This window comes from Balaenoptera borealis (assembly GCF_965194805.1).
Source record: "Balaenoptera borealis genome assembly, chromosome: 12".
NCBI classification, from domain to species: Eukaryota; Metazoa; Chordata; class Mammalia; order Artiodactyla; family Balaenopteridae; genus Balaenoptera; species Balaenoptera borealis.
Window position 1 is genome coordinate 8,835,201 of NC_138869.1, and position 20,527 is coordinate 8,855,727.

The 20,527-nt window shown below is 49.0% G+C and overlaps 1 protein-coding gene across 9 annotated transcripts in view; it reads left to right on the plus strand.

Moving 5' to 3' along the window:
- Nucleotides 1–365: 365 nt before the first annotated feature.
- TMEM40 (transmembrane protein 40) overlaps nucleotides 366–20,527 on the plus strand; it is a 36,666-nt gene continuing 16,504 nt past the window's right edge. For 6 of the 9 annotated variants that reach the window (XM_082347937.1, XM_082347939.1, XM_082347938.1 and 3 more), the window contains exon 1: nucleotides 366–543. In XM_082347937.1, the coding sequence (XP_082204063.1) occupies nucleotides 381–543 (163 nt within the window). In that variant the 5' untranslated portion in view covers nucleotides 366–380. Of the gene's footprint in view, nucleotides 544–5,923; nucleotides 6,113–14,966; nucleotides 15,148–17,536; nucleotides 17,568–20,527 lie in introns of those variants that run through there. The other 3 variants (XM_082347945.1, XM_082347944.1, XM_082347943.1) reach the window with 3 other exon arrangements.

A 20,527-nucleotide genomic window follows, 5' to 3' on the forward strand; every position in this document is an offset into this window, starting at 1 on the left:
GGTGCCCTGGGTCTGCCCCTCACGCCTACAGGACAGATGCATTCTGTGACATCTGCCCGGGCTCAAGTCCGGTCAGACATCACTCACAGGTGAGTCACTGCCCGAGATCTTAGGAGAATTTCCAGGCTGAAGGCGCTGGGTTCTTCCAGCACAGCTGAGCCCGTTTCAAACGTTTGGGTCTTGCATCTCAAGATGCTCTCAAGAGCCTTTTAAAAAATCTCCCTCCCTCCCTACTTCCTTCCTCTTTTCTCCCTCCCTCTCTTCCTTCCATTCTTTCTATTCATCATAGAGGTTAACAACTCACACATTTATTTACAGAGATTCGTGACACCTCCTCAAGAACAGAACTATACTTGCAAACCAGACAGCACTAGAACGGGATGACCAAGGCTGATACAATCCAAAGCGGGAGATTCCACAACAGCAGTTCCAGCCAGGAGTCTCCTGGTGTCTGGTCGCTAAATACTGGCTTCAAACAAAGCAATGGAAGCCACAGTCCAGACACTACGGTAGGACAAGACCACCTCTCTCCAGGTGTGGAATGTAAGTCCAGTAACACTGCATGCTCCAAGACTTCTTTTTATGGAAACACCCTAACGTACACAGAAGTGGGAAGAACAATATAATGAATTCCAACGTACGAATCACCCAGCTTCTGCTACTGTCAATCTTGGTCAATCGTGCTTCCTCTCTCCCCTTCCCCCATTTTTCCCGAGGCTGGAGTGCTTAAAGCAAATCCCAGACGAAATGTCCTGTCACTAGTAATCGCTTCAGCCTGCCACGCCAACAGATGGTATTGTTTTTACATAACTACTGTGCCAACGTCACACCTAGCAAAAATAACAAAAACCCATAAATACTCTTATATTTAGTCCATATTCAGGTTTCCCAGATCGCGTCAAAGATGTCTGTCGGCAATTAGTTTGTTAGAAGAGTGTTCACAAAATTCATTTGGCTCTGAATTCCGCAACTGTGGCACTTCACATGTTTTGCTTCCTGGATGGGCTAGAAGGGGCATGGAGACAGGAACGCATCCTACATTCTTAAAACCTCCAGCTGTGTGCTGGACACAAGCTAGCTCACAGTAGGCCCTCAAGATGAGGCCAGGTTCCCTGTTAACCTCTGTACCGGGTCCAGCAGCCCTGGGTGGGGTGGGCCCTACCTGTGTACCATGGAATATTACTCAGCAATGAGAAGGAACAGGCTGCTGATACAAAAACCTGGATGAATCTACAGAGAATTAACGCTGAGTGAAAAAAACCAATCGCAAAAGGTTACAAACGGTATGGTTCCTTTTCTATAACCTTCTTGAAATAAAATTATAGAAATAGAGAAGAGATTAGTGGTTGCCAGGGATCAGGGAGGGGAGGAGTGACAAGGAAAGTGGGTGTGGCTATAAAAGGGCAGCATGAGGGGTCCTTGTGGTGATGGAAATGTTCTGTATTTTGATTGTATCAATGTCAATGTCGTGGTTGGGAAATTGTACTATAGTTTTTCAAGATGTTCCCATTGGGTGAAGCTTGGGAAAGAGTACATGGGGGTCTCTGTATTCTTTCTTAAAACTGCATGTGGTGATCTCAAATAATTATCTCAAATACATTATCTCAAAAAGTTTAATTTTAAGAAAATGTGGTCAAGCAGAGGTAGTTTCCCCTAGAAACCAAAGGGAATATTTTCTGGACCTATTTGTCCCCCTCAAAGAGATTTCCAGAGATAGTTTGCATTGCTGCCCTCCAGTGGTTGTCAAACTGGGTTCCCTGGAGCCTTTGGGTTCTCAGTGGGCACCCCAGTGGCCGCCTGCAAGGTGGTGCTGAGCAGGTGCTTCCATCAATAGCCCCAAGATCCCCACTTGAACTAGAAAGAAGTCCACTCTGATCTGCTAGAACGTCTTAAATTTTGTTAGAAGGATCTTTCTGCTTAAAAAAAAAAAAAGGAAGTTTGAAAGCCACTTAAATTGAGTCTGAACCCTCATTTTGCATTTGTCAGAATGAGCTAGGGTTGACCTTTTCCCTGCCACCCCCCCTTTTTAAAAAAAATTTAACTTTAGTCCTTGTTCTTTAGAAGAGGCATTGAGGCACTGGCATCTGAGAGTCAGAGGACTTTCAGGATGGCCAGGTCCAACTTCTGCCTTCAGCTGCAGAGGTTTTCCTTAGACCCAACAGTTGAAACCACTGAGACCCAGAGGCCCAGGGTGAGTCAGGCTTAATCTAGATTTAGGAATATTTTAAACTCCATCTCAAATTGCATCAGATACAGCCATTGTTTCCCAAAGAATATGGAGTGGCAAAGAGTCCAATCTAGGCCAGAGGCTACCTCTTCAAACATGGATTTAAATGACACATACAGGGGCTTCTAAATGAGGGTAGGTTGGAGTTTCTCCATGGAGGGGTGAAAAAAGTCCTGCCTTTGAAGTCAAGGAAACCGGGATTCATGTCCTGACTTAGCCACATCCCAGTTATGTCACCTTGCGCAATCATTCACCCCTCTGATTCTCACTTTTCTCATCCATGAAATGGGCGATAGTCCCAGATTTAGAGCATTCATTTAATGTTTTAATATGGTTAAGACAGGCCCGGCCCTCAGAGGCATCCATTTGCTGAGTAAGTAAAAACTCATGTCAAGAACCAGGCTCCAGGGTGCTCATAGTAGGGGCACATTCTTTGCCCTCTACACCCACAGGGCATCATTCTCAGACCCAAGAAGTCTCTGGGGAGTTCCCATCAGCCTGAGGCATCCCAGGGCCTCATCACAAGAGCGTCAAGGCCTGGGGAGGGCCGACTGTGTCCAGGCACTGACCCGAGCACTTCATACAAATAATCTCACCACAGATTGGGACTGCTGTGTCCCCATTTTTATGGATATGGAGACTGAGGCCAAGCTGTGTAACTGTTGTCTCCAGAATTCACGTGCCTGCTGAGTCAGGGGGCCCCCCCTGGCTGTCAGTTCTAGAATGCAGGGAAGCCAGATGCCACACTCAGCTGCTGAGCTGGCTCCCTGGGGCTGTCAGCTGTGGCCACAGGATGGTGGGAGTTTGCCCCGTGAATCACCGCCCCCCACACACACACACGCACACACGCAGGGCAGTGAGGTCACCTCAGGATGGAGCTGAGCTGGACCTCCCTTGCGCCTCTGGCAGCTCTGTCGTGGCCCTGGAGATCTGCCCACGGCAGAGAGGTAGGAAATGCCCTGAGATTGTGCCTCGACCCTGTGCCAGATGCTGCAGGGGGTGAACTCCTATTTGCTCAGAGAGGGGAAGTACCCTAACCTGGGACTAGAAGGAGGCAAACACAAGGTCATGACTGGGTCTTATGAGCACCTATTATGTGCCCGTCACTGAAACCGTTCAGTGGTAGGAAGTATTATTTAGACCAGTGGTTCTTAAATGTGAACAAGCATCAGAATCACCACGGTGGGGGTTGGGGGCTGTTAAAATACAAATTGCGGTCCCACCTTCAGAGTTTCTGATTCGTTAGGACTAGGGTGGGACTTGAGAATTTGCATTTCTAAAAAGTTTCCAGGTGATGCTGATACTGCTGGTCCAGGGCCCACACTTTGAGAATAACTAATTAGTTCAACTTCCTTTCCCTTGCTTAATGGTGGTTCTCAAGTTTCTTCTTCCAGGGATGGAGGTCTCATTGTCTATTCTGTCAACCTATTTCATTTCTAGATAGTTTTTACTGTGAAGATATGACTTGTGTGTGTGTGCGCTTATGTTGCGATGAAAACTAACCCTCTTGGCTCTCCTCTGTGGCTCATTCTCTCTGCCTCTGGACTGCATGATCTCATCAAAAAGGAGCAATTGGAGGGGAGAGGAGACTTGCAATTAGACCAAAGGTCTCCCTCACCTGCACAGTCCATAGCCACCAAGCCCTGTCCATTCTACCCTCTAAATCAACAGTGTCCAATAGAAATATATTGTGAGCTCTATGTACAAAATTTAAAAAATTTTCCAGTAGCATCATTAAAAATAGCAAAAAGAAGCAGGTGAAACTAATTTTAATAATATACTTTAACCCAACTATATTCAAATATTATCTTTTTAACAGGTGATCAATACAAAAATTATTAAGGAGCTATTGTGTCTTCTTTTTTTTCATGCCAAGACTTGGAAATCCAGTGTGTATTTTACACTTACAGTACATCTCATTTCTGACCAGCACATTTCAAGGGCTCCATAACCACATGTGGCTGGTGGCTACTGTTCTGGACAGCGCAGTGACCCTGTTCCTAGTCCTTATCTGCCCTGCCACGGCTCATGCTTACCAGGTTCCTGCCCCTCATGTCTTGCCTGCTAATCCACAGTACGGCAGCCAAATCACTGCCTGAAACGTAAGATTTGATCGTGTCCCTATTACCCTGATGATAAGGTCCGGCCTCCTTGGTCTGGTTTCTGAGGCGTCTCTTGCTTTCCCTTCTCCCCTCCTCCAGCCCCCAAGGCCCCTACTCTCCTGCTGTACTTAATTATTCACAGATCCTCAACACAGTAGTGCCTGTTACCTCTAAACCTTTCCACAGTTGGTTCCCTCTGCCTCGAATACCCTTGGAATGCATCTTGGGCTACCCTTTCAGGTCACTCATTCATTCAACAAAATTTATTGAGCACCTATTATGTGTCAGACACTGTCCCAGATCCTGGAACAAACAAATACATACGAAGGAAATATGCATAACGAGAAAATATATGGTGTGTCAGACAGTGAGCAGTAAAGCAGGATGCGAGGGAAAGGTGGTGCAGGCGGTTACTACTGTATACAGGGTGTCAGGGAAGGCTTCTTGGAGAAGGTGACATTTGAGTAGAGAGACCTGAAAAAGTGAGGGAAGGAGCCAGGCGGCTGTCTAGGGAAAAGCATTATAAGCAGAGGGAACAGCCAGTGCAAAGGCCCTGAGGAGGAAGCCTGACTGGAGTGTTTGGAGCACATTCCTGGGTGGCTGGGGCGGAGTGAGAGAGGAAGTCATAGAAATCAAGATCAGAGAGAGCAAGGAGTGAGTGGCACATCGTACAGGGCCATGTAAATATGGGAGTGAGTGAGGTGTGAACCCTGGGAGGGTGCTGAGCAGAGGAGGGACATGAGCTGACTTGAGTTTTAACCAGCTCCCTCTGGTTGCCTGATGAGAACAGACAGGAGCATAGAGACTAGTGATGTGGTGGCCAGACCAGGGTGGTTGCCAAGCAGATGGAATGAAGAGGCTGGTTCAGAATATGTTGAAGGTGGGGACAACAGGGTTTTCCAGATAGGTCAGAACCAGAGTATGAGAGAGCAAAGGGTCAAGGATGACTCCTGAGCTTAGATGACTCCTCTTCCAGGAAGCCCTCCTGGGAACCCACAGCTCCCTGGGCCTTGCCCTCATGGGGGCTGTCGTGGCCTGTCTCCCTCAGGGTGCTCCCCAGGGCAGTGTAGGACTTGTTTACTGTCCTGCTTCCAGAGTGTTTGAGAGGTGAGTGAGAGTCCCGGCCTCAGCTTTGAGAGGTCAGTCCCCACCCCCTACCCTATTGGGATCCACAAGGCAGTGGATGTTCTAGCCTTTGCCCAGTTTCCTCACCAGGAGTGGGGACTGCCAGTCCCACCCACAGGAGTCCCCCCACCCAGCCCTGAGCCCCAGGGCTTCCCCTTCTGCTGCCGGCCCCACCTCACTCCTCTGGGGGAGCATCCGGTTGGCCCACATGGCTGGGCCCTGAGTCGGCCTCACCCAGCGGGGTGGGGAGCATCTGGGACACGCCACCTCTTCCCCGCCCAGAGCCTGGCACAGTCAGGGTGGTACCACTGCCCCCACGTAACCACCCGTTAAGTCAGAGGGCATGGCCCCGGCCCGGGGCGGGTCTGGGGGTGCAGCCGCCCCACCTGCCCTCCTGGCACATCCGGGTAGGAGTCAAGTCAGACAGGAAGGCCAGGCGCCGACAGCACCGCAGGAAGGAGGGCCCCCCGGCGGAGCGTGGGCGCGTGGGCGGGTAAGCGTGAGGCCCACGGCGACGTCACGTCCCGCCCCTGCCTGCCACGGGGGCGGCCCCGCCTCTCCGCCCTCCTCCCGGCCCCGCCCCGCCCCGCCCCGCCCCGCCCGTCTCCAGAGTACGAGTGCCGCTCGCTTCCAGCCCACACCGGCCTCGGGAACACAGGTAAGGGACACGCGGAGCGGGAGAGGCGGGGTGGGGGTGATTTTTGAGAGAACTGGGGGGAAACAGGCTCTTCAACAGGCCTGACATTTTGTGGTTCCCTGTGGGCCTGGATTTGAGTCCCAGTTCAGTGGCTTCCCAGCAGGGTGAGCGCCTGTGTCTCCATCTCTGGAAAATCGGGGGGAGGGTGAAGTTCTTCAGGGGTGCTGTGAGCCTCCAGCCAGCCCGTGCCCCGCCCCCGCAGGTGACCCACTGCGGTTCTGTCGCCGACTTCCTGCGGGGCCTTCAGAAAACCCTACGACCTCAGCTTTCCCATTCGTGAGGTGAAGGGTCCCCCTAGCTTCGGAAGGCTTCTCCCACTCCGCCCTCGTGGGACTCACAGCTTTGGAGGGTGTTTCCTCACAGACGCCCGGCCTCTGCGCTTTGACGCGCGAGTGAAGGCAGCCGCCCTCCTGTTCCCCCCCAGAAGCTGCCCTGGCCTCGGGCTCAAAGGCATCTCTGGGGGAAAAGTGCTGAACAGAGAGCTGGGGGCGGGGGGAGACCCGCTGAAGTCAGAGGCTCACGGGGTGGAGGGTGCGGCCTAGAGGGAGCCCCCAGCCGCCCCGGTCCCCCAGGCCGTCATCCCGAGTCTGGAGGACCCACCTGTAATCAGAGCATCCCGGCTTCTCTCCTCAGAGGCAGCCTTTGGGCCGGAAGCCAACCCAGTTTCCTTTTATGGCGGACAAGAAAGATTATGGGGTTGTGCTTATCATTTTGACCTGGTTTGTTTAGAAACTGAGAGAAAAGTGAAGTCAGGAGTGAGTGTTTGTCCTGTTCGGAGTCCAAGCCAAGCGGATCTGTAATAAGGAACCCCCCTCCTGTCTCTGGATCTCCCAGAACTTGGTGCAGCCCTCTAAAAGGCTAGGGCCCCTGTGCCTTGAAATCCTCACCAGGCCACCTTCTTAGGGAGACATCTCCCACACGGTGGCCACATGCCAGGACCAGGGACCGCTTATTTCACTTTCATAACAGCTGTATGTGGGAAGTTGTCTTTTTTTTTTAAAAAAAAATAACCTTATGGAGATATCATTCACATGCCATAAAGTTCACCCTTTTAAAGTGTACAAGCCTGTGGTTTTCAGTTTATTCACCAAGTTGTGAACCATCACCACTGTCCAATTTAGAACATTTTTATCCTCCCCAAATAAACCCCATACCCTTTAGCAGTCACTCACCATATCCCCTTCTCCCTGGCAACGGCTAATCCACTTTCTGTCTCTATGGATCTGATTATTCTGGACAATTCATGTAAATGCAGTCATACAATAGGGGATCTCTTCTGACTGGCTTCTTTCACTTAGCATAATGTTTTCAAGGTCTATGCATGTTTTAGCGTGTGTCAGCACTTCATTCCTCGTTTTGGGTGAATAACATTGTACTGTATGATTATATCACATCTTGTTTATCCATCCGTCAGTTGATGGGCATTTGGGTTGTTTCCACTTTTTAGCTATTATGAATAACGCTGCTGTGAACATTCATGTACAAGTCTTTGTGTGGACACAGGTTGTCAGTTCTCTTGGATATAATACCGAGGACTTGATAGGTCTTATGGTGAAACTATGTTTAACATTGTAAGGAGCTCAAACTGTTTTCCAAAGCGGCTGCACCATTTTACATTCCCACTGACAATATGTTAAGTCTCCAAATTTTCCACGTCCTCTTCAGAACTTCTTATTGTCTGTATTTCTTATTTTAGCCATCCTAGCACATATGAAGTGGTATCTCATTGTGGTTTTGATTTGCATTTCCGTCATGACTAATGATGCTGAGCAACTTTCCATGTGCTATTGACCATTTGTACATCTTCTTTAGAGAAATGTCTGTTGAAATCCTTTGGCCATTTTAAAATTAGGATGTCATATTATTGTTGAGTTGTAGGCGTGCCCATTCCAGGGGAGGATTCTGAGGCTCCCAGAATGGGTGAGACTTGCAGTGATCTCACAGTCAGTGGTGGGTAGAGCTGGGAACTGAGTCCAGGTCTGTCTGATATTCAAGAGCCAGAAAGCTCTTTCTCTTTCACTGGGTGCCTCCTTTCTGGTTTTTGCTATTGTCAATTGTGTGTGTGTGTGTGTGTGTGTGTGTGTGTGTGAGGGGGGCCGGGAGAGGGAATGTGAGAGACCAAGAGAAAAAGATGGAAAAGAGAGAGAGAAGAGACAGAGACAGAGAGAAACTGGCATGAGAGGATGAGAAAGAGGAGCCTGGCCTGGCACTGGCTGTTTAACGAGACACCCACCTTGGAGAGTCAGAGCCAGGGAAGATTTTTTTCAGAGTTTTTGGTTTCTTCCCATTCCTCTTCAAACATTTTTGGGGTCTCAAAAAAGTTTATTGAGGAGCACACTCCCTCCTGGTTTTTCTTCGTCTCTAAATCCGAAACAAATCTGATTAGACCTCCAAACCTAAACAGGGAATAGCATCCCCTAGTGTCTAGCTGGGTCTGAGAATCCGGAGCAGTGTTCGTCACACTTTTTGATAGCAATCTCTGCTCAAGAAAAATGTTTAGACACCCACAACGCTATATATTTATATATGGATTTAGAAATTATATACAAGTACTGTGACCATTAACTAATGTCTCAAGGCCCAGTATATATTCGGAGTGAATTTCATCACCAACAGTAGTGGATAGAAGTCCACCTTTCAAGGAGTTTTCTTACTCTGATTTCAGTCAGCAATAATGTGTATATGAGATGCCATTCTTTATTGTTTTCAACGTTAGGGTAGCTGTGGTAGGACTTGAACTAGGAGCAGTGGTGGGTTTGTCCTACACTTTTCCTGTCGCTGGCTTGTACTTTCTCGATTAGCGTTATCTCCATCCACGGTTTCTTGGCAGGGACTTTGAGAAGCCACTTGTCCACACTACAGGGATTGATTCAGTTAAAGCTGTGTTGTTTGATCCTCAACTCCACCTAACCTGCCACCAGGACACTACAGTATACAGCAATAGGCTGAATGTAAAAGAACAGAAGACATGGGCATAGCAAACCTGTCTGCATTGTGGGCTGCCCTTGGCCTCTGGGGACCCCACTTAATGGACATGGCATTGGGTGTCTGACATATGGCCAAGGGTGCACATCAGGGTTGAACTATATACTCTTAACTACTTTTAGCTAAAACTTAAGTAGAAATAATGAACTAATATTTTCCTCCTGTGCTTTGGAGATTATTATTTGAGAGACTAATAGGTTCTGAGCTAAGGACATCTAAGCCCACCTCTGCCACACCTTCGCTTGCCATCTCTCATGGCAGGGTGCTCATGACCACTCAAAGCAGCTCTCATTTTTAGAAAATTCCTTTACATATTGAGCTGGCATCTGCCCCGGTGACTCCCCAAGGTCCCAACCCCTCCCTCTGGGCTCACAGCCCCACCTGGTCGTCCTGTCCTGGAGGAGCCCTGCAGAGACCTGGGGACAGTGACCAGGTCTGTTCTTGCAGTGCTCATCCCTAGGCTGAGCACCTTGCTCCTCCGGCCACTTCTCTTGGATGTGGTCTCCGTACCACTCACGTCCTCTGGATGATCTTGGTTTGTCCAGACTCTGTTCTGTTCAGGACCTAGGACTGAGCCTAGGATAGGAGCTGGTGAGGTATAGGTCACCTTCCTCACTGTACACTCCGTGCTTCTGTTAATATGACCGAAGGCTGTGTTAGCTTTGCTTTGTTGCTCTGTCACCTTGTTGACTCGTATTGCACTTTAACAGACATTGGTTCTGTACCTCCTGTGTGCTAGAGTCCAGTCAGATGCTGTGCTAACATTTACTTATCTTTCAGAGAATGTTTTTAAAATCCTAGGTCTTTCTGTATGAACAGCCTCCAAGCTGGGCCCACCCATCCTCCTTCTGCACAGACTTGATTTTGTCCCTTTTACCTTCTTCTTTCGGTGCCATCCCCACTTCTCAGGCCCTAGCTGCATCCTTGGATATACTGTGGCCACAGGATTCACTCAGATTCATGACAGGTCCGTCCAGCTTGTGGGCAGCTGGCTGAGCAGTTTGGGTTGTTATCCCACCATTAAATTTCCTGGATGGACTTGAGACAAACGGCTGAGGAGGTGGGAACGGTGGCGTCTTCATTCTTTTCCTCTGTGAGGTTCCCCTTGTGCTTGGACTTAAGCCTCAGATCCGAGTTCATATCCTTTGCTACGTGGCCTGTGGGGAAGCCCCTTTCCCTCTCTGGGCCTCAGCTTTGATCTGCTGGCTGTAACTCTGTGGAATTCAAGCTCGGGGAAAGAGAGAGAGGGCCAAGCCTGGGGAGTGGGGTGAGGTGGGAGGTGAGGCTGAGGCAGGAGGTGTAGCGGTCTGGAGAAGAAGAGGGACGGGAGCAAGCGGAGGATCTTATAAAGGGAAGGGGGAGATGCTAAGACACTGCTGGTGTAACATTATTTCTCTAAGCTCTTAAATCCAGCACTTCATGGCTTCTTTTTATGAAGCACTTTCTCTAAGCCAGGGACTAGAATATAGTAGCAAGAAAAACGTGATTCCTAATCCCAGGGAGCCCAGAATCTAAGTCCATTTTATCTGAATCCTCACAGCGACGCTGCAAGATAGTGACACAATCCCTATTTTACAGACAGGGAAACTGAGGCTCAAAGTGGTAAAGTTATTTGCCCAAAGTCACCGAGCTGGGAAGTAAAGTGATGAGGCACGATTTGGAGTGGGCTCTGTCAGACCCCACTGCTGGAGTGACTTAATCAAGATACCTCTCAGTACAGAGTGTTGGCTAATAGCATGTCATTTTACTATGTACTGTCCTGTCCACAGCCCCAGGTGAGCTCCAAAACCCTTGGTGAGTGACATTCTTCTTTGTCTCATAGATGAGAAAAAGGACCTAGAGGAGGGAAGCGATGTGCCCAGGGCTTGGTGGCAGGGCCCGGCCAGGCCCTCGGTCTCACAGCAGCTAACTCTGTTTCCTCCCAGCCCCTGCCCTGAGGGTGCCCAGAGGACTTTCCACCCATACCTTGGGATCTGGAGCTCTGAAAAGACAGTTTCTGTTCCATGCCTCTGGCTTCCCAGGGTCTGTTTCTGATTCATTCCCCTCCCCAACTGTCCTGCTTGACGGGTGGAGGAACTCTGGACCCGGGAAGCTGGCAGTGTCCAGAGTGGGCAGCGAGAGTGCCCAGGCCTGGATTCTAGGACAAAAAGATGGGCCCCAGGCACAGCAGGGATTGAAGCAGATGGCATTTCCCAAAGCTGTACCAAAAGACATTGAACCACATTCTGGGGAAAAGGACTGTGCTCTTGTGTAGTTTGGGGAAGGATTGGATTAACTAGAGTGAAAGAGCTTTCTATCCTGCAGGTCTTCTCAGAGCCTTTAATGTACAACTTGCACTTCATGCAGCTCCAAAGCGGGGGGGGGGGGGCTATGGAAAGCAGTGTTGCCCAAACTTCTTTGAATATAAAATCCACTTTTTCTTGGAGCATTTCAAGGGCCCCACAAGATACTGTATGTATCTTCCTGTTAGAACATGCTCTTCTGGGCCCTCCCATGGGTCACATCAACCCTGAGCGCCTTTGCTGATTGAGTGGATGAGCCCTGAATGCTTTAACGGGACCAGAGCGTTAGTATCCTAGAACGTCAGAGCTGGAAGAACCTTGCAGGGTGCAGCCCAGCTTCTCCGAGTGTGGGAACTGAAGCCCAGGGCAGTCCAGCAACATGTTTGGAGGAGGGAGGCCAGAGGCAGACGAGCCTGTTGGGAGACTGTTGTAACACTCAGGGGAGAGTTTCTGGCGGCCTGAGTGGACCACACTCTGCCTAGCATGTGGTGCCTTTGTTCACAGTACAGATTTCCCTGAGCCACACCCTAACCCTAACCTTGCTCTGAACACCAGACGCTCTGAGTGAGAGAGTCCTGGGTATCTGCCCTGTCAACAGTGCTCCCAAGGACATCTGACCATTACCCAAATTTGAGAGACATTGAGCATGGGAAAGGAAGGGGAAACTCTCATTTGTTAAGTTGCCAGTATTCTAGGCTTGTTGTGGGCGCGATATCCTTTCATCCCCGCAACACTCTGGAGGATAGATATTAACACACCATTTTATAGAAGCTGAGTGGAGCCTGGCAGCAAAGGAACAGGGACAGGAACACAGTTATGACCAAGTCCCAAGCCCTCAGTCCCCTTGTAGGATCTCTTGGGAGGGAGGCAGTGGGAGTAGAGAACCCAGCTCCTCTTGAAGGGAAGATGGGACAGGCTTGGGCTTTGGCTGGCTGTGGAGGGAAGAGCCGTGTCATCCTTCCTGCCTTTGGAGCTTGGGGGCCCAGGAGGGTGGTGGAGTCAGAGAAGTTAGGAAGGAAGATGGTCAGCATCTGAGGGCTCCGGGCTGAGACAGGCACTGCGGTGGAGAGACTGTGATAAGCAGTGATAGCCCCCAGAGGTGCCTATGTCCTGATCTCTGGAAACTGCGACTCTGTTAGGTTACGCAGCAGAGGGGAATGAAGATTGCACATGGAATTAAGGTTGCTCGTCCGCTGGCCGTCACATACGGGATGATCCTGGGTGATCTGGGTGGGGCCAGTGTCATCACAAGGGTCCTTAAATGTGGAAGAGGGTGGCAGAAGAGGTCAGAACAGTGTAGTGTGAGGACTTGACCTGACATTGCTGGCTTTGAAAATGGAAGAAGAGGCCACAAGCCAAGGAATGTGGGTGGCCTCTAGAAGCTGGACAATGCAAGGAAATGAAGAAGGAGGGGGAGGGAAAGGGGAAGGAGAAAAAGCAGGAGCAAGGAAACGGATTTCCCCTAGAGCAGGAAGGAAGGCAGCCCTGCTGGCACCTTGATTTTAGCCTGGTGAACCAGTGTTGGACTTCTAACCTGCAGAACTGTGAGATACTATACAGGTGTTGCTTTAAGCCACTAAGTTTGTGGGAATTTGTTACAGAAGAAATAGAAAACCAATGAGGAGCTGAATCAGCTCCAGGACGGTCTCTGTCCTCAGCAAGTGTGCAGGCCTGTAGGGCAAGATCTTCAGGACAACTGGCTTGGGTGGTTACAGTGCTGGGGAAACCCGGGAGCTCCCCAACCCAGCCTGGAGTTGAGACAAAGCACCACGAATGGGGTGGGGGGCCTCAGGGGCCCTGCCCGTCCCGCCCTGGGGGCTGGAGTGAAACCTGTGGACCGTGGCCTGCCCAGCGAGCCCCGCTTCGCTCTGCCTACACTCTCAGAGCCCTTCCCCCCGCATTCGTCTCATCTCAAATGCTTTGGTTGCAAGTAACAGAAACCACCACAGGCTACCATAACAGGACTTTCTTGGGAGGATATGGAGGTCTCACAGAACAGAGGGAACTTCTGAGGGGCCAGACTGCAGAGAAGACGGTGCCCAGGAGCAGAAACAAGAGGGCCCTGTCTCAGGGGAGACCAGCGCCCACAGACTGAGGGCTTTGTGTCACTCACGTCACAAGTCCGATTCCCGGGAGGGAGAAGCTGGTGGTCTAGCCTGGGTGGAGGGCAGTCACCCCTCCAGAGTTCCCATACGGTTGTCCTGGAGCAGTGTCTGCCTGACAAGGATGTGCTTGGAATTAGGGCGCATGCTTGTTTGGGGTGGCTTGGGAAGCTGGAGATTATCCAGGGCTCTGACTTTCTCCTTTGCTGCAATCACCAGAAGGGGCTTCAATGCCACGTGGGGAAAATCAGTAAGTGTCCACCCCTCTGTCGGGTCTGTCCCCCTCTTAGCTGCTGGTTCTGTTCCCAGTGCCTCCCATCCCACTTCCTGCCCTGGGCGTGTTGAACTGAGCTGGTCCAGCATTGGTGGCCCTCAGGGGTGAAGGTTCAGTCCACCTGTGGGGAGAGTTGGCCGTTACCCAAGCATTCAAGGCCCTGGATGATTCCCCAGCCTCACGGGGTTCCTAGCCCTTCAGCAGCCCACTGCCACCCACCCCCTCCACTAAACCTTCATCCCACTTTGGCCAGATGTTAAAATCCAACTCAATCTTAGTAAGCCCCCTCCTCCAAGGTGGGACACCCAAGAAAGATAGGCAGCCCCTGAATCAGGAGACAGGGTTCTGGAGCCAGCCTTGCCCCTGAATCGCTGTGCGATCCTGTGCAAGTTCCTCTCCATTGCTCAGTTTCCCCTTCCATAAACTAGGACACCGATCGCCACCCTGCTTCCTGCCTGGTTAGCGTGAGGATCCAGTGAGCTGAGCGGGGAAAGCTCTGTGCGGCTGTGATGGCCTGGTGTCCCCTACTATCCCTCCCACCTCAGACCCAGGCCCTTGTAATAGCAGGAGCTTAGGAAATCTGGGCCAAACTGAAGTGGAAATCCAGTTTAGCAAAGCCTGTGGGTGCAGCGGCCCTGGCACCACCGGTGACTCAGCAGGGCTGGGCTTTTTGGAGAAAAGCGCTAAGCATTGCATTTCCTTGTAGGAACAGCCTCAGATGGTGGGGGGGGTGGGGGGCACCTGAAAGAGGGAGGCCTACGGGCCTCTAACCGGGGCCAGGGAACGGGGGTTCTCTGTTAGGGCAGGGGATGGATTCGAGTCCATCTGTAAGCTGGGAGACCTTAGACAAGTCACTTGTCTCTGTGAACCTCAGTTTCTTTCTGTGTAAAATAAGACTTGCAAGGGTGAAATAAGATCGCGGGGATTGTGCTATGTGCTCTTTCCTCTCTCTGCTTTCTTCTGTCTTCACTTCTCCTGTCTCAACTCCTCGTGCTCCATCTTGGCTCAAAGGAGGTCACATTGCTGTGAACTTGAACTTTCAGAAGCCCCTCACGGCAATCCCTCTGCCTGATGTCCCACCACTAGTGCGCTGTCCTTTTCTCTTAAGCATTGCCCTACACACTGATCTTAGAGTTTTAAATTTTTACAATTCTGTTTATACTTTCTTACAGCAGAAATATGGGTGGAGGAGGATGAGGCAAGGACATTAAAAGGAGAAACAGGGCTACCTCAGGTCCTGCCTCCGTGATAGTTCTATTTCCCCTCCTGATGGATCAGTGTGCTGAAAAACTGCCCGAGGAGGTTCCCTGGGCTCTGGGGACACTTGCTCAGGGCTCCAGCACTAAATAGAAGGCAAGTCAGCATCATTTGCATAACACTCGATGACTGTTAGTGGCTTCTTTCCTGGTGCTAATGACAGAGGCCTGGGAAGAGGTGCCAGCATCAACAAGGACTGAGCAACTACCCTTGCTCAACCACTTACAAGCTGTCTGGCCCTGGGCAAGTTTCCTTGCCTCTCTGTGCCTCAGTGTTCTTACCTATAAAATGGGCACAACCACAGTGAGCCCTGATAGAGTTGTGGTGAGGCATATGTGAGGCACATGTGTCATGTGCTCAGATCCTTGCCTGGTAGATAGGAAGCACTTACTTGTTATTGTCTTCATCATCATCAGTATCATCATTTTTGCTTTCTGCCGGGCCCTGTGCAGGGCACAGGTGACAAAGATGAATCAGCCATGGTCCCTACCCTGGCTGGTTAGTGATCTAGTGGAGGAGACTCACCCTGGGTGTATCAGACCCTCTGCCGGGCCCTGATTGGAGATCTGAAGGTGAACAAGGAACAGTGGCCCCGGCAGTTGTGCAACAAGGCTCCTCCCTCAAGAAGGAAGAGTCTGAAACAAGGCACAGCTGATGAAGACTCAGGAGAGCAATGTGCCCTCTGGGCCTCCCCCAAATCCCATCCTTCTTTAGAGTTGCTTCGTGCCAACTGTCTCCCATGTGGGCCAAGGCCCCTCGCCTCTGTGCCTTTGCACACAGCTCCTCTGGCCCTTCCAAACTCACCCGCAGCATTCCCTCCTTCAGGAACTTTCCCTAACTGACCCTGGTCTGATTTGGCCCCTGGACTCCCATGGGACTACCCCCTGGGTCTACCATGAAATTCCTTGAGGACAGGGCTGCAAATTGTTCACCACGCTATCCCCAGTGCTAGCACACAGTAGGTGCTCGATTAATGTATGAAGGTAAGGGAGGGAAGGTGTATCAGTCAGAATCGTGTTCAGCTACAAATGCCGAGAATCCTGACTATAGAGGTTTAAACAAAATGGGGTTTATTTTTCTTAAATAACAAGAAAGCAGGCAGTTGCTGTCAAGGGCTCATCAGCTCAGTGACCCTGCATTTGCTTTGGCCTTTCCTCATGGTCACAAGATGGCCACTGTAGCTCCTGCCGTCACATTCATGTTCAAGAAAGAAAGGAGAGGCAAGACACAGCACCAACACTGTTGGCCTCTTTGGTCAGGAGAAGCAAAACTCCTTCCCAGAACCCCATCAGGCTTCTCACTTCTTTTTGGCCAAAACTGGATCACATGGCCACTCCTAGCTGGGAAAACAAGTATCTACTTGATATGGAAGAACAAAATTCAGTTTTGCTCACAAGCAAGAAGTCCAGGGGTGACAGAGCGGGGAGAAGGAATAAGGGAGTGGGGGTAAGGAGGGTGGGTACTGGTTAGACAACCAGCAGAGGTCTTCATGAAAGAGGTGGTATTTGCGCAGTGCCTGGGAAGTCAGATACAATTTTGGTAACAAGGAAGAATGGCATGGGTGGAAGTCTGGAGGCTTGAAAATGCTGAGTGTCACCAGGGGCTGCCACGTGACCGAGGCAGCTAGAGCAGGAAAGGTAGGACGAGCTTGGCAGACTGTCGGCGTATTTGCTGTCAGCCAGCAGCTCTCTTGCCCCTGTACAGCTCTAAGTCTCTTCCTCTGCTCCACCTGAAATTCCACCATGAGAGATGATCTCAGCCAGTGAGACATACTGGACACCTGCTATGAACAAAGAGTCCTTTTCAAAATATAAATATGCCCTGAAGGCTTGTGGTCATCAGTCATTCATACCTGGATATCGATTCATTTTATTGGCTAGTGATCTCCTAATGCTTAGCTGAATTCTGCCCTGAGAAATAGGAATTTTTATTCTAGAAAGGGGTAATGGAGCCTGGGCCCTAGGAGATGGGAGATGGGTGGGGCTGGGGCTGGACCCCGAATGTCCGAGGGTCATAGGAGGTCTGTAGAAGAGGGAACTCACACTCACCAAGCCCTCCTATGGGCAGGCACTGGCCATCTTTCTTCTCTAAGGCGCTGCCATCGCCAGTTCGCAATTGAGGTAACTAGAGCTTGGAGAAGGGGCCTGTCCTGCCAAAGTCACCTTGTGCACACGTGACGGAAGTGGGGTTGGACCCTGGTCAGTCTCACCCGAAAGCATATGCTGTCTTGTTGCTGCGCCCCATCATAATAATGATCGTCATCTCAGCTGGCATTTGTTCAACCCTTGCTCTATACCAGGCATTGTTCTGAGTGCTTTATGGGTTTTAAGTCATGCCATTTTCACAGCAATACTATGAGGTAAACACTATCATTGTCCCCATTTTACAGACGGGAAACCTGAGGCACGTAAGAGGTTAAGTGACTGGCCCAGAATCCCACAGCTACAAGTGTCAGATCGGATTCACAGCCAGGCAATCCAGCTCTGAGGCACGGGGAAGGATGCTGCCTTGTCAAGGTCTTGTGGTGGATTAAGAGTAGATTCTCTACTAACAACAAACAAAACCCCACAAAGTCATAGATACAGAGAAGAGATTGGTGGTTGCCAGAGATGGGGGGTTGGGGGTGGGCCAAATAGGTGAAGGGAGTCAAAAGGTACAAACTTCTAGTTACACAATAAAAAAGTCCTGGGCATGTAATGTACAGCATGGTGACTATAGTTCATAATACTGTACTGCATATTTCAAAGTTGCTAAGAGAACAGACCTGAAAAGTTGTCATCACAAGAAAAAAAATTTTGTAACTATGTATGGTGACAGATGCTAACTAGACTACCGTGGTGATCATTTTGCAACATATACAAATATTGAATCATCATGTTGTACCCTTGAAACTAATGTTATATGAGCATTTTACCTCAATAAAAATTTTTAATTAAATTAAAATTTTAAAAAAAGAGTAGATTCTCTAGACCAGTGGTTCCCAAGTAGGGGTGATTTTTGACCCCAGGAGACATTTGGAAATGTCTGGTGACATTTTTGATTGTCACAACAACTGGGGGGGGGGTGTTACCTGCATCCAGTGGGGAGGCCGCTAAACACAATGCATACACTGGCAAAGGATCATTGGTCCCAAACGTGGGGAGCGTTGAGGTTGGGAACCCAGGTCTAAACCTGTTAGAGAGGAGTGAATCTACCTCCTCGTGGAGTTGAGGCCTTAGTCTCAGAGCTGGGAGGAGAAGAAATGGCGGAGGGTGCGTCAGAAGGAAGCCTGCACAGCGTGGCTGAGATGCTGTAACAGAGACCGAATCCCTGGGATTACGTAAGAGAGAAGCTCATTTCCTGTGCACATAGCTGACCAGAGGCAGGTCCAGGTGCGCAGACGGCTTCGTGCGTGAGGCCTTTCAGGGCCCAGATTCCTTTGCCTTGTTGCTCAGGTATTCCCTGGGGTGTTGGCTCAGTTTGTGCGATTGAGGTTATTCTCCACCCCATGTCTGCATTCCAGCATACAAAAAGCAGGAAAGAGGAAGTAGAAGACACAGAAGTTTATAAGCCCAGAGCTGAAAATCGGTTGTTAAACACACCATTATTAAATTAAATTCTATAAGTGTATAAATAACTAATTTATGTTAAAAAAAAAGGTTAATAAGTACTCAAAATAAAAAATAAGGTAAATAAGTTCCTAATTTATTTTACTACATTCTGCCCATTACCTAGGCACTTGAGATTTTCACATCTGTTTTATCTGTATTGTGGAATCACTGTGTAATGCTGTGTTCCACTGCCCATACCTTCCCAACTTTGCACTCCATGACATCAGTCACAGAGATCAGTAAACTGTACAAATCAGAGCTTGAAGGTTTGCTTTGTCGATTGTCTAAATTTAAGAAAGTGATCAAGCAAATGTTAATAATGGAGATCAAACCTCAAACCTGTAGGCATTACATTACACCTGTTGCCATTACACTGTGAATAATACAAAAAGTTGAGAAAATATTCTTCCAGAATTTGTAAAGTATGATTCGATTCAGCAAAGAAGTTGCTTATATCACTGACAAACTATGACGACAAAGGCATTTGTTGTTTCCCTTTCATCTTACTTGTTAACATGAAAGAAGTTATCAGCCAGCATTCACGTCGGCAGTGCTCTTGTTCATCCATGATGTGAGCAACTTCTTTTCTGAATTTGGTAGTGATTGAGCATTTATTTGTAGTTTGATTTTGTGACACTATTGTTGGTGATAGATTTGTAAAAACTGATAGTAGATTTTGCAAGAAATTCCAAGTCACACTGAAGTTAGAGGTGTATGAAATTCACAATAAAGAGGACTGTATTTTTATTTTTTGTAACTGTGTGCTATACATTCTTTTAAAATTTTATTTATTATTATTTTTTATTGAAGTATAGTTGATTTACAATGTTTCAGGTGTACAGCAAAGTGATTCAGTTATACATATACATATATAAGTATTCTTTTTCAGAGTCTTTTCTATTATAGATTATTACAAGATATCGAATATAGTTCCCTGTGCTAATCATTAGGTCCTTGTTGTTTATCTATTTTATGTATAGTGGTGTGTATCTGTTAGTCCCAAATTCCTAATTTATCCCCCATACATTCTTTACATCAGTAAAATTTACAGCAGACATATCTGTGTGTGTGTATACTTTTTCCCCCAGAACCCTAGAACATCTGTCAGCTCACCACCACGCACATCCCCTTCATTCACGGTCTATTGGCAGGAATGTGAGTCACATGGTCCCAAGGCCACGCCTAGCTTCAAGGGATGCTGGGAAATACAGTCTCTAGCTGGGGGCCATGTGCCCAGCTAAAATCAAGGCAGCCCAACCATGGCAGCCCCGTGTATTTTCCCCAGAGGAGAGCACCAGCTCACTGAGGTTAGCTGTTTAGATTTTCCAAGGCCACACTTATGGCCTTCTCATGGCCTCATCTGAAGGCCGGCTTCGAGTTACCACTAGCTCCCACTCAGAATTTCAGGAAAGCACAGAGTATGGTGTCCTGAAGGGACAGATTCCCAAACCTCATTCTGCACGTTCAAGTGCCTGCTTCCTGCCCTCGCTTTACCGTTTGCATCTATAATCCTGACAGCCATACCAGCAGGGCTTGACTTTGAGCAGTTTTGTGCTCCAGACCAATGTTTGGGGTACATTAAACAGAATGTGGGTTCTGGAGTCCCAATTCATGCAAATCTCTTCATCTCTGTGAGCCTCAGTTTCCTCCTCTATAAAATGGGGATGATAAAATTTACCTTGCAGGGTTATTTTAAGAGTCAAATGAAACAATCTTTTGGGAAGTTTTGTTGTCTAGAAACTGCAATTCAGGTGTGAAGTAATTAATTCCAATTCCTAACAGACTGGTTTGTCATCAGGCTCAGATGGAATTACAGACACATAAGCCCTTTGTAAAACTGTTAAGTACTGTACTGGTATAAGGTGGCATATTACATTTTTAAGTAA